Source organism: Ahaetulla prasina, chromosome 10 (genome assembly GCF_028640845.1).
Source record: "Ahaetulla prasina isolate Xishuangbanna chromosome 10, ASM2864084v1, whole genome shotgun sequence".
Lineage (NCBI taxonomy): Eukaryota > Metazoa > Chordata > Lepidosauria > Squamata > Colubridae > Ahaetulla > Ahaetulla prasina.
The window spans coordinates 28,460,932-28,475,171 of NC_080548.1; the positions used below are offsets into that span (position 1 = coordinate 28,460,932).

General features: G+C 46.7%; 1 protein-coding gene across 3 annotated transcripts in view; it reads left to right on the forward strand.

Annotated features, from left to right (window-relative positions):
- POU2F2 (POU class 2 homeobox 2) overlaps positions 1 to 14,240 on the forward strand; it is a 36,620-nt gene that overhangs the window by 5,607 nt on the left and 16,773 nt on the right. For 2 of the 3 annotated variants that reach the window (XM_058196364.1, XM_058196365.1), the window contains exons 2-6: positions 4,786 to 4,851; positions 7,417 to 7,451; positions 7,561 to 7,617; positions 9,567 to 9,680; positions 14,110 to 14,215. In XM_058196364.1, the coding sequence (XP_058052347.1) occupies positions 4,786 to 4,851; positions 7,417 to 7,451; positions 7,561 to 7,617; positions 9,567 to 9,680; positions 14,110 to 14,215 (378 nt within the window). Of the gene's footprint in view, positions 1 to 4,785; positions 4,852 to 7,416; positions 7,452 to 7,560; positions 7,618 to 9,566; positions 9,681 to 12,582; positions 12,787 to 14,109; positions 14,216 to 14,240 lie in introns of all 3 variants that reach the window. The other variant, XM_058196366.1, reaches the window with a different exon arrangement.

A 14,240-nucleotide genomic window follows, 5' to 3' on the forward strand; every position in this document is an offset into this window, starting at 1 on the left:
AGAAAGTGGTGATTATGAAACTATCAAATGGCAGAACCTCATTGATGGGAAGAGTGAATTATCTTGGCCGATGATGATGTCACAATACTAACCTGGAGATTCTTTTGCCTCCCATGGATCTTGAACAGATGTTTGATGGACTCGAGTGGTAGGATGGCGTCCTTTTTCCAATCCCTGTTCTATTAGATTACCATACCTTGTTTAGATTAGACTACAGTAGGTTATTTAGCACACACTGTCTGTAGCAATATCTAAATCAGAAGAAGAGCCAAGAAACCCAAGCTGCTAGATAACTAGAGTTGGCCATGTCCAGCATCTGCTACCAGACACCGTTGTCTTACTTTATCTAATGAAAGGACCGGCAGTATAAATAATATCAACAACCAGTTAGCATAATTTCTTGGAAAGAAATCACTAAATAAAGTGTCACAGAGTCGATGTCCATGATAGGGGCTTTTATCACCATTCACTGAGGATGAGCAGACTTAGCGTTAAAGGAGGCTTACTTGGTACAAATTTCCTGTCTCAGAAGGGGAATAATAAATTTGGTTTTCAACCATGGAAGCAACATATCAGGTTAGTTTTCTCAACGGAGGATATAAATGGGAGAAGAGGCTTTATAACAGGTGTCTCCAAATTTGACAATTTCTTGTGGACTTCAACGCTCAGAATTCTGACTGAGCAATTCTGAGAGTTGAAGTCCACAAGTCTTAAAGTTGCCCAGATTTGGAGACCTCTGCTTTATTTTGAAAGAGCAAAGATATATCAGGGCCAACTTGGTTCTCTGGATCAAGTAACCAGATATCTCAGGAAAAACCACAAGTAAGACTTGAAGGTAACAATTAGGGGACTGGACTGGAGGCTAAAACATATGAAGAACGGTTGCAGGAACCGGGTATGTCTATTTATTTATTTATTGTTCACATTTATATACCGCCCTATCTCCCTAGGGACTCAGGGCGGTTCACAGGCACTTAAAAATACACATAAATACAAACTAAAATAACAAGTAAAAAACTTATTCCATAGCCGAATTGTTAAAACCATATAAATAATAAAACCCATTTAAAACCATAAAATTTAAAATCTAATCCAGTCCCGCGCAGATAAATAAGTGTGTTTTAAGCTCGCGACGGAAGGTTCGGAGGTCCGGAAGTTGACGAAGTCCTGGAGGGAGTTCGTTCCAGAGGGTGGGAGCCCCCACAGAGAAGGCCCTTCCCCTGGGTGTCGCCAGACGGCACTGCCTAGCTGACGGCACCCTGAGGAGTCCCTCTCTGTGAGAGCGCACGGGTCGGTGAGAGGTGTTTGGTAGCAGTAGGCGGTCCCGTAAATAGCCCGGCCCTATGCCATGGAGTGCTTTAAAGATTGTCACCAAAACCTTGAAGCGCACCCGGAAAGCCACAGGTAGCCAGTGCAGTCTGCGCAGGATAGGTGTCACGCGGGAGCCACGAGGGGCTCCCTCTATCACCCGCGCAGCCGTCTAGTTTGATGAAAAGAAGGACTAGGGAGACATGATAGCAGTCTTCCAATATCTCAGGGGCTGCCACAAAGAAGAGGGAGTCAAGCTCTTCTCCAAGGCATCTGAGGGTAGAACAAGAAGCAATGGGTGGAAATTAATCAAGGAGAGAAACTAAGGATAAATTTCCTGACAGTTAGAACAATTAATCAGTGGAACCGCTTGCCTCCAGAAGTTGTAAATGCTCCAACACTGGAAGTTTTTAAGAAGAGATTGGATAACCATTTGTCTGAAGTGGCATAGGGTTTTCTGCCTAAGCAGGGAGTTGGACTAGAAGACCTCCGAGGTCCCTTCCAACTCTGTTATTCTATTCTATTCTAACCCCATCCTTGTGTTTCCTCTCCAGCAATAATCTTAGTGCCATTTCACAAAGCTAATGGGTAGCAACATAACTTTCCTTCTCCACGTCTGTCTTAATCCACTGTTAAAGTCCGTGGTTGTGACCCCCCCCCATCACACAAACCACAGATTCCTGAAAACAGAAGTTGTCCTAGGAAGATAGCAGGCAGTGCTTTCTAGGATAGAACATGCCCATCTAGTCCTGGTATGTAGAGGGGGGCCTATTGAGGGGGTTCCCCTTCTTTACAAGAGCCATGGAGTACAAACTAGACAACGAGCCTTCCAGTCCTGATCCCCATGCTTGGGGTACTCTTCTGCCAAAACTTGGATGGTCCTGTTGTGACCCAGGCCCAAGTAGGTAATAGGAAAGTCAGTCATGAAAAAACAAATTTTATTCGAACAGCTGAGAATTACTTCATTCTCAGCATCGTTCAACTAAATTAAAGCAAATTCCTCCCAACACAAATTCCTCAGTCCTATTGCAAGCCTTGGTCTAATTAGGCAAACTGCCAAAGGCCTTTCTTGGCAAACGTTCAGAAGTCACAGATAAAAAAAATAAATGCAAGAAGACAAAGCTATCAACATTGTTTTCTGGCAAAGCCCAAATGCCGTTGCTGGTCTGTTATTAAGCCTTATGGGAGGGGCCAATGATCTCTTGGCCCTACTTCCGAGTCATCCTCTTTGCTTGAGCTGCTCTTGCCTTCTGGCAGCTCTTCTCATGCGTGCATTAGGAACAGGCTCCTCCTGTTCCTCTGCCTCACTACTATCAGTCTCTGGAGGTTCTGGAGTCCGCACTTCACTCCCCGATGGCCCTGGCCTCACCTCAGCCTCATCGCTGTCCGACTCCATTGCCAGCTCCACAGGCTGCTGATGGACCACAACCGGTCCCAAATCCCTGCTTGCATTTCACAAACAACTGAGAATTATTTGGTTTGAACATTTTTTTTTGATTTGGGTGACTTCTGAGGTCACTGGATGTTAACTGTATTTATTGAAGCTTTGTATTATTTTCTTGCATGGTTATCTGCCCACCACGGAGGAGGGATTTAGATATTGAAAAAAATGAATAGAAAAAGTAGCAACTTCTTGAAAATGTTAAGGGGGTCTGCAAAATCTTAGATAATTACCGAATGGCAAATTCTAGTGGTCATCCAATATTTCTGCAGTTCCAAATGTTTAGCTTGCAAAGTATACACTCATGTCTGTTTTTCTTTTTCTTTTTCCTATTTATCCATCCATGCATTCATGGCCCAAATGCTTCAGAACCTTTAATCTTTCAAGTATCTGTTGTGACATGCTCAGCCAAAGGTTTGGATTTAGGTGAGGGTCTCTAATGGAAATAAGAGAAACAGGTCTCCTTTGTTCCAAGCAGGGGTGAGATTCAAAAATTTTAGCAACCGGTTCCCTGCCCGGTTGCTGGGTGGGCGTGGCCTACTCGGCCTCCTGCACCACGGTGGGGGGAGGGGGCGTTTTCACCCTCCCCAGGCTCTGGGAGGGCAAAAAGGGCCTCCCCTGGGCTCCGAAGGCCTTCCAGAGGCCAGAAATGGGCCCGTTTCCGGAACTTCCGGGAGGCCTGATTTTCGCCCTCCCAGAGCCTCTGTGCAGGCTCTGCACTTACTTGGCATCCAAAACAGGTCACATGAAGACTCCTGGGAGGGGAGGGGTGGGCGCAGCCAGCCAGTCCTTGCAACAACCGGTTCAGCAAACCAGATGTCAAATTAGCATCCGGTTCGGCCGAACAGGCTGAATCCCACCCCTGGTTCCGAGTAGGAATATACTGTGTAGCCTAGATCTCTCAGGGATTTTTTTTTCCAGCTGCTTTGCTGAATTACAGTTTTCATTAAAAGAAAACCAAGATTAAATCATTTTATTTCTCGGAGGAGATTTAGAAAAAAAAAAATATATGCAGGCAATAGTCTTCCTACTTTCCTTTTCTTTTTTTAAAAATATAGCTACCTATCTCACACAAGTGACTCTAGGCAGCTTACAAAGATTAAAACACTGAGAACTAGCAAGCGATAGTTTTGGAAGTTTCAGAGTCGTGGGTTGTTAGAATAATTTGACATCTATGAGGCATTTATTTCCAGATTTTATACAGTTTGAATTCTGCAGTGTCATATTACAACGTAGGAAGCAGCGAACCTGATAACGTTTTTGTTTCGTTCCATTTTTTTCATTTTAAATCCATCAATGTTGGTTTCTCTCAGTTTTTCATTTGTCAGTTTGGTTCAATGTTACCATGTTACCTAGATTTGGCGCATGATAGAGCCCTGGTGGAGCATTGGGTAGAGTTCGACCCTCACCAACTCCAGGTTGACTCAGCCTTCCATCCTTCCAAGGTTGGTAGAATGAGGACCCAGATTGTTGGGGGCCATAGGCTGACTCTGTAAAACCGCTTAGAGCAGGGGTGTCAAATTCAAGGCCTGCGGGCCACATGCGGCCCACAGGGTGTTTAGATTGGCCCGTGGGGCTGCTCTGCAAACAGCAAAGGTCCTGCCCACGGTGCCTCTGCTAGCGAAAATGGAGCTCGTGGGGACCGCACACAGCCCTCGTGAGCTCCGTTTTTGGCCGCGATGGCCTCCTGCAGCCATTTGCCAATGAAAATGGAGCTCACAAGCTCCGTGCGCAGCTCTCCTGAGCTCCGTTTTTGCTGGCAGAGCACTCAGGCCACAGGCACCCCTGACACGAGTGACGCCACGCTGGCCATGTGTCCTGTGCCCCCCCCCCGAGGTTAAACACAACCCTGATGCAGCCCTCAATGAAATCGAATTTGACACCCCTGGCTTAGAGAGAGAGCTGTAAAGCACAACGAAGCAGTATATAAGTCTAAGTGCTATGGCTATTGGCATTGATTTCTGGCCTCACTTACCCTCTATGTCCCTTTATCAAAACTCATCTGCATTTTCCTTGTTCCTTCTTTTTTCTCACAGAAGTAAGAATGTCTAAGCCCTTGGAACTGGAGAAGGTGCGCCTGGAGCTGCAAGAAGACCACACAGGTAAGTTGGTTGGAGGGGAAGGATAAGAAGGCATTTATTCATTAACAGAAAGGCTCTTGCGGAAGCCGGGTGGAATGAGAAGGCGCCTTTCCCTTCAGTCTCTGCAGCGGTGGACTCTTTGAAGCTAATTCATTTTCTTCTTCCTCTTAAATGTAAGAAGGTATTAAAAATACAGAATGCAAGTGAATGAATAAATAAAGAAAAAAGATCCCTGCAGGGTCAGACGCCAGCTTTTCGTTGGAGAGCCTTAATAGAAAAGCCAGGAACCCAGAAATTGGCTTTTTTTATACATAATTTTTTCCCCCAGTCATCTTCAAGATATATAAAGGAGCCATTAGGCCTAATAAATAGTATTAATATACTCTTGAAACAATTCAGTGCTTACTGTATTGCATGAACTAGTTTTGGACATGGATCAGAATTAGTATCCGAAGTAACAGATGAAGGGGAACAAAATGATGAAGAAGGGGAGAAGGACTTCTCAGTGTACTGAGCAACAAAGCATTTGGGGGAAAAAAACTATTAAAATTTACTGTCCTGGGAAAGATAAGGAACTAAGCAAAGGAAAATGCCTAAGCAGGGGGTTGGACTAGAAGACCTCTAAGGTCCCTTCCAACTGTGTTATTCTATTTTATTCTATTCTATTTTATTCTCCAAAGTACCAGAGAGCAGGACAAGAAGCAACAGATGGAAACTAACCAAGGAGAGAAGCAAACTGGAATTAAGGAGAAACTTTCTAACAATGAGGACAATTAACCTCATTGGTTAAGAAGAGAAGTCTTGCCTTCAGAAGTCATGGGTGCTCCATCCATGGAGGTTTTTAAGAAGAGACTGGATAGTCACCTGTCTGAAATGGTACAGGGTCTCCCGCTTGAGCAGAGGATTGGACTAGAAGACCTCCAAGGTCCCTTCCAGCTCTATTCTGATGGAAGAAAATAAGGCAGTTCTGTTCCATTGGGCAGCCCCATTCTCTTGTGCAAAGCGAAGCTGGGAGCAAGCGCTTTGTGACTCTTGGATTTCCAAGAATGGGATTACCCCAATTTTGGATGGCACGAGAATCATCTCTAGCCGGGAAGGTGGGACAGATAGAGTTTGCTCCAAAAGAAGGTGTTGAAGGGGACGAGTTAGGGGAGGAATGTTCAGAAAGCCACTTGTTCCTTCAGCCGGAAAATATTCCCCACCCTATTTTAGAGAAAAGAAGAATAACAGACTAGCAGAGTTGGAAGGGTCTTTAGATGTCTTCTATCTAGCCCAGTTCCTTGCTCAAGCAGGATATCTTATACCATTTTAGTCAAGTAGCTGTCCATTCACAACTTCTGGAGCAGGAGTCTCCAACCTTGGCAACTTTAAGACTTGTGGACTTCAACTCCCAGAATCCCAGAATTCTGGGAGTTGAAGTCCACAAGTCTTAAAGTTGTCAAGGTTGGAGACCCCTGTTCTGGAGGCAAGTCATCCCACTGATTAATCGTTCTCACTGTCGGGAAGTTTCTCCTCTGTTCTAGCTTGCTTCTCTCCTTGATTGGTTTCCATCCATTGCATCTGTGCTGCCTTCGGTTTTCTTCGTAGAATAGGTTGGCTCCCTCTTCTTTGTGGCAATCCCTCAGAACGCTCACAGAGCCACCACATTTCAGAATGATTCTTGAACTAATCGGAACGTTAACAAGACCACGCCGATAACTTGTGAATGATGAACAGCGGTGCCCGATCGCACAAATCAGTCATTTAATACTTTCACAGATCAGCCTTGAAGGCTCATCTATCTATATCTAAATACCAAATAATGTAAATAAATTGAGAACGGTTGGAGGTGACAAAAATAAATGATTGCCTGTGTTTCTTTATCAGCACTATCAAAACTATCGGGGCCATAACAAGATCTCGTACACTGATCTTGTTTTTGGAGCACGAAGAGTGGGAACTCAAAATACACTCGGCAATACATGATATTCCAGGCGTATTTCCTCATTTTTTTAATTCCTTTTTGATGTGTTGTTCTGGAAGTCTGTTTTCTATCCCAATGTATGGGGAGGGTGGTTATCTATGTCCCAGAGCCAGTGATTCAGCTATTGATACAACACTACAGAATTGTACAAACGCCTTCACCAGAAATTCGAATTCTTCCCGTCACTATGAGCAGCAGAGTTAGGCACAGGATCTATCAAGGAATTGCGAGAAAGAAACAAATGGGACAGCCTCTGTCTGAGGATCTGTTATGGAGATTGAGAGATGAGTGGATAGTTCAGATCAAGTTGGCCCTTCTTGAGATTCTTTTAGTTTGGACCAGAGGTGGGTTTCAGCAAGTTCGGACCAGTTCTGGAGAACCGGTAGTGGAAATTTTGAGTTGTTTGGAGAACCGGTAGTAAAAATTCTGACCTGACTCGTCCCCATCTATTCTCTGCCTCCCAAGTCCCAGCTGATCGGGAGGAAATGGGGATTTTGCAGTAATCTTCCCCTGCCACACCCACCAAGCCACGCCCATAGAATCAGTAGTAAAAAAATGTCGAAACCCACCACTGCTTTGGACCCTATGTGGTGAATTTTTTTTTTGAACTTTTTTGCTTCTAGATACAGAAAGAAATGGACCTGACACAAACCATCAGGTGAGAACATTTGGGCAGGAGCAGTGGGAGTAAGGAGATGGTTATACCTCGAGGGGGGCCACAGTCTTAGATTGCCAGCGCTGAAGTTACTTCATGTTTTCCCTTCCAGACTCAGCAGAGCAAACCTTCCCCGTTCTCCCCATCCCCCACAGTCACGGGCACCAAGGTAAGTCCCACTTTTTTCTCTTGACTACCTACAGATCCATGAGGTGGCGTCGTTTCTTCTCAGAATTCCCAATGTTTCTCCACCTTTGATTGCTTTCAGATGGGTGGACTCCAACTCCCAGAATTCCTCACCAGCATTTCTGGCTGGGGTGGTGGGGGTGGTTCTGTGAGTTGAAGTCCACATCACTTAAAAATTGCCCAGGTTGAGAAACCTTGCTCTGAAAAAGCATCTGGCATTCAGATTGGCTTGGACTGACTTGGGGTCTGAAGCTGTATGGAGGTGGAGGCTTTAATTTCAGCACAGGAGAGGGGAAAAAGGTAGATTCTTGGGGGATGAGGTCATAGGAGTGGTCACCTTTTGTTCTGGGGAATTCTGGGAGTTGAAGTCCACCCATCTTCAAATTGCCACGGTTGAGAAACCCGGGTCTAGGCCGGGGGTCTCCCACCTTGGCAACTTTAAGCCTGGCGGACTTCAATTCCCAGAATTCCCCAGCCAGCTTTGCTGGCTGGGGAATTCTGGCAGTTGAAGTCCGCCAGGCTTAAAGTTGCCACGGTTGGAGACCCCTGCTCTAGGCGAATGCTTCAAAACTGTGTACTAAGTCTTTATGACCAGCTCAGCAAACATCTTAATTTGTCAGTGATTATATGCATAATCTTCTTAAATCTTGGAGGTCTGATGGAAGGAGAGGTCACAGGCCATAATTCAGCGCCCCAGTTTTTAAATTGCCACTCTATCCTTGTCTGACTCTAGGGGTCTGTTAAGCTTTGAAGTGCGACCAAAACCCTTGCTTGAAGGATGCTATGAGAAGTCTGTAAACTCTCTCTGTGCGTGTCTGTTTAGTGGGATTAATCACTTGCATTTTGATTAACTGATTGCAGAGAAAAAATTTGCATATTACCCAAACCACAATCTGTTCCCTTTTTTCCTCTCTCTCTCTCTCTCTTTGAGACATAGAATTAGATAACTTCAACAGCTCAGCTCTTTACATAATTTTAAGAGTTGCACTTTCTGCAATATTGCAAACAATTCTGGGCGGCCCTTCAGGCTGCTCCCCCCCCCCCGGAAATCCTGAAACTCCCCCTCCCAAGAAAGGGCAGAGCCAGGCATTGCAGGTCAAAATTGTAAGCTGACAAAGAAAGACACCCCCCCCCCTCTCCACAATGGGAAGTGCCCTGCGCTTTTGTTATCAACCTGATAGGAACTTGTGAATCAAGGTTGGTTTAAGGGGGGAATTCCCTGCGCCCCAACCCTGGCAGCAAAACAGGAAGCCAAGTGACGATAAATAATCTCACACTGGTCAGTGGGCGGGATGTGAATGTATTGTACTGCATTATTTCTCATCCCTACAAAGAACTCCTTACTAAATAGCTGCAGCATAGCAGAGATTTTAACTTTGCAGGATTTGGATCCCCTGGCTTGGAATTCCTCACGTCGAGGGGCACATGATCTTGGCTGCAGTTGAGGGCCTCCACTGAATCACCCCCTACCATAGAGTCCCCTCCTAGTGCGGCGTCCTTTTCCCTCTACTTGTCCTAACCGAAAGACCTATCAATTGCGGAGCCGACCAGCAACAGGGAGCCACAGCAGAGGGATGAAAGAGCCACATGCGGCTCCAGAGCCGCAGGTTGCTGACCCCTGGCCTCTCTGGTCCTTCCCAAACAACTGGGATAGACAGATGTGGATGTTTGATGGTGTTAGAAGTATCGTCGCAGGATGTAAGCTGTTCCGAGTAAAGCTGTCTTTTGCAATTGACTGATGGTGATTTTGTCACTGCCGATGAAGTGTTGCTCCAGATGTTTTATAATTGCATGGAAGGTGCCTATTATTCTATTGGGTAATCTGCAGTTAGATTTACAGTCTAAGACTGGTGGAAACACCACAATTCAATAAATAGTAATTAACAATTAATTGATAATTCAATTCATGATTAATTCATGATTCCCTTCCAGATCAAAGCTGAAGACTCTACAGAAATGCCTCCAGCCCCAGCCCCAGCCCCACAAGCTCAGCAGCCGCACCTACCCCAGGCTCAGCTCATGTTAGCGGGCAGCCAACTTGCTGGGGTAAGTGCAACAGGCAGTTTCTGCAATTCACCCTTGGATGAAGCGAGGTGAGGTGGAACAGATTGAAACCTCTTGAATTATTTCCTCACCGACTATTGCCATCAAAGGTTGAGGAAAGTGGAGCTTGCAATCCACGCTGGCAAAATTCAAATATTCACTGTAGGATTAGCACTAACAATAGCACTTATCTACCCCTTCACACTGCTTCATGGCCTTCTCTAAGCAGTTTACAATGTCAGCCTATTTGCCTCAACAATCTAGCTCCTCATTTTCCTGACCTTGGAAGGACGGAAGGCCAAGTCAACCTTGAGCTACTGAGAATCGAACTGCCAAACTGCTTGCAGTTGGCAGTCAGCAGAATTAGCCTGCAGTACTCCATTCCAACCACTGCGCCACCATGGAACATAGATGTTCATATAAGTACAGGTAGTCCTCGACTTAGGGCCACAATTGAGCCCACAATTTCTGTCGTTAGGTTTGTTAAGCGACTTTTGTACCATTTTACGACTTTTCTTGCCACAGTTGTTAAGTGAATCGCTGCGGCTGGTAAGTTAGAGTTGTCAAAAGTCTGGAATGACCTACCTGATTCAGTTGTCTCAGCTACAAATTTTCACAGTTTCAGTCACAAATTGACTTCCATGGACCCTAACTTCACACGTAAGTGATCAGTGGGGGGGGGGGCGTGCATAAGCGCACTAACGTGCCTATCGTCCCTGTCATTGTATTTTTATTCTCTTATTCTCGTTACTCGTTTTTGTTTGACAAATTCCAATAAATAAATGAAATAAATAGTCACACGGACGTTAAGTGAACCTGGGCTTCCCCGTTGACTTTGCTTGTCGGAAGGTCGCAAAAGGGGATCACGTGACCCTCCAGACACTGCCACCGTCATAAATAGGAGCCCGTTGCCAAGAGACTGTGGGGATGCTTGCAACGGTCATAAGTGTGAAAAATGGTCATCTAAGTCAGGGGTCTCCGACCTGGGCAACTTTAAGCCTGGCAGACTTCAACTCCCAGAATTCTGGGAATTGAAGTCCTCCAGGCTTAAAGTTGCCAAGGTTGAAGACCCCCAATCTAAGTCGCTTTTTTCAGTGCTGTTGTAACTTTGGTCCCAAAACAAACTGTCGTAAATTGAGGACTACTTGTAATCCCCCAAAACAACTGGTCTATATCACATTGGGAGGGGTTGTCTGACCCACACAAGGAAGGGAAGGAAATGGACTGTTTTGGAGCCCCACGTTCACTTCGGTTGTATATGTTAATACTCTCCTGGGGAGGATGGAGGCCAGGGAAGCAGGTGGAGATATCTCAGCTCTGCCCCAAAGGTTGCTGGAGAAGGAGATGTCATTCCACCCTGCGTAGTAGAACTCAACTGCTGCCTCCCTCTTAGCAGCAACCCTCCCTTATCCCTCCTGTGCCTTTTCCAGTGGACTTCAAGAGGTACCCCTTTCCCTCAACCTCCACACACTTCAATCAGCAACACAGCCGTTTCTCTCCCACCTGGCCAAGTTCTCCATAGTGTGTGAGAGTCAAAAGAAGAACTGCATGGCTGGCTATCTGAGAACATTTCTGGCTCTTTGCTGAGGGCAGGGAATGACTTTGACTGACTTGCTCCTTCCTTCCTTCCTTCCTTCCTTCCTTCCTTCCTTCCTTCCTTCCTTCCTTCCTTCCTTCCTTCCTTCCTTCCTCCCTCCCTCCCTCCCTCCCTCCCTCCCTCCCTCCCTTCATTCTCTGATCCTTCCTTCTCTCTGATCCTTTCTTCTTCCTTCCCACTGATCCATCCATCCATCCATCCTCCCTTCCTCCCTCCCTTCCTTCTCTGATCCTTCCTTCTCTCTGATCCTTTCTTCTTCCTTCCCTCTGATCCTTCCTTCTTACTTCTCTCTGATCCTTCTTCCTTTCCTCGGATACTTCCTTCCTCCGTCCCTTTTCTGATCTTTCTTTCTTTCTTTCTTTCTTTCTTTCTTTCTTTCTTTCTTTCTTTTTCTTTCTTTCTTCCTTCTTTCTTTCTCTCTCTCTCTCTCTCTCTTTCTTTTTCTGTCTGCCTTTCTTTCTCCTTCCTTCCTTCTTTCTTTCTTCTTCCTTCCTTCCTCACTCCCTCCCTTCATTCTCTAATCCTTCCTTCCTTCCTCCCTCCCTCCTCCCTCCTCCTCCTCCTCCCTTCCTTCTGATCCTTTCTTCTTCCTTCCTCTGATCCTTCCTTCTTACTTCTCTGATCCTTCTTCCTTCCTCGGATACTTCCTTCCTCCGTCCCTTTTCTGATCTTTCTTTCTTTCTTTCTTTCTTTCTTTCTTTCTTTCTTTCTTTCTTTCTTTCTTCCTTCTTTCTTTCTCTCTCTCTCTCTCTCTTTCTTTTTCTGTCTGCCTTTCTTTCTCCTTCCTTCCTTCCTTCCTTCTTTCCTTCCTTCCTCACTCCCTCCCTTCATTCTCTAATCCTTCCTTCCTTCCTCCCCCCCCCCCCTCCCTCCTCCCTCCTCCCTTCCTTCTCTCTGATCCTTCCTTCTTCCTTCCCACTGATCCATCCATCCTCCCTTCCTCCCTCCCTTCCTTCTCTGATCCTTCCTTCTCTCTGATCCTTTCTTCTTCCTTCCCTCTGATCCTTCCTTCCTTCCTTCTTACTTCTCTCTGATCCTTCTTCCTTTCCTCGGATACTTCCTTCCTCCATCCCTTTTCTGATCTTTCTTTTTCTCTTTCTTTCTTTCTTTCTTTCTTTCTTTCTTTCTTTCTTTCTTTCTTTCTTTCTTTCTTTCTTTCTTTCTTCCTTCCTTCCTTCCTTCCTTCCTTCCTTCCTTCCTTCCTTCCTTCCTTCCTTCCTTCCTTCCTTCCTTCCTTCCTTCCTTCCTTCCTGTCCCTTTGCCTCCTGCTTGCTGCCCGCCCTGCCTGCCGCCTCCTCTCTTATACAGCTCACTGCCCTGATGCCCGCTCAACAGCAGCTGCTCCTGCAGCAGGCGCAAGCACAGCTTTTGGCGGCTGCCGTACAGCAGTCTAATGCTGCCGCCGCCGCCGCCGCCTCCTCTCAGCAACCTGGGTCTGAACTGCCAGCACCACAGAGCCAGCCCCAGGCGCCCCAGCTGGCCTTGTCCCAACCAATCCAACTCACGGCACAGGTAAGGGCTTGTGCATGAAGCAGTGCTTTGCAGGGGGTGGGGTGTTTCAAAGGAAAAAAAACCCTGGTTCTTGGATGGCCTGAGACATGGCCTGCTTTGCATTGTCCATTGAAACTGGTCCCCTAGCCCAGGGGTCTCCAACCTTGGCAACTTTAAGACTTGTGGACTTCAACTCCCAGAGTTCCTCAGCCAGCTTCAGTGGCTGAGGAACTCTGGGAGTTGAAGTCCATGAGTCTTAAAGTTGCCAAGGTTGGAGACTCCTGCCCTAGCCATCGCCTCTTTTTCCGGGAAGCTCACGGCAGCCATGGTTCCAGGGGAGAAAAGTGCTCAGTGGTCTCAGGGCAAGTATAATTCTCAGGAGTCTCTCAGGAAGTTCAACCGCATTGAAAATTGGGTAACCGCGGCTGACCGCGGCTGACCATCGGTGGCGAGTCAGTGGCCCCGATGGAGAGGGTTCGCAACTTAGGCGTCCTCCTGGATGAACGGCTGTCTCTAGAAGATCATTTGACGGCCGTCTCCAGGAGAGCGTTCTACCAGGTTCGCCTGGTACGCCAGTTGCGCCCCTTTCTGGACCGGGATGCCCTATGCACGGTCACCCACGCACTCGTGACGTCTCGCCTGGATTACTGCAATGCTCTCTACATGGGGCTCCCCTTGAAGGGCATCCGGAGGCTGCAGTTAGTCCAGAATGCGGCTGCGCGGGTGATAGATGGAGCCCCTCGTGGCTCCCGTATAACACCCATCCTGCGCAGACTGCACTGGCTGCCTGTGGCCTTCGGCGTGCGCTTCAAGGTTTTGGTGACCACCTTTAAAGCGCCCATGGCATAGGGCCGGGTTATCACGGGACCGCCTGCTGCCACCGAATACCTCTCACCGACCCGCGCCTCACAGAGAGGGACCCCCCAGGGTGCCGCCAGCGAGGCAATGTCGTCTGGCGACGCCCAGGGGAAGGGCCTTCTCTGTGGGGGCTCCCACCCTCTGGAATGAACTGCCCCCAGGACTTCGACAGCTTTCGGACCTTCGGACCTTCCGCCGCGAGCTTAAAACATATCTATTTAATTGCGCAGGACTGAGTTAGATTTTAGTTTGTGGGTTTTATCTTGGGTTTTAATTTTTATATTTTTAATTAAGGCTTTTGAATAAGTTTTTTAATTGTTTTTAGAATTGTATTTATTGTATTTTTTGTTTTTTAAATGCCTGTAAACCGCCCTGAGTCCTTTGGGAGATAGGGCGGTATATAAATATAAACAATAATAATAATAAACTGTGCACTGAGTGGAGATGTTTTCAGCCTGTTTCTCCTCCCGATTCTTTTTCTTCTAGGATATCCAGCAGCTGCTGCAGCTCCAGCAGTTGGTCCTTGTCCCAGGGCACCCTCTCCAGCCACCTGCACAGTTCCTGCTGCCACAGGCCCAGCAGGGACAGCAAGGTGAGGAGATTTTTTTTTTTAAAAA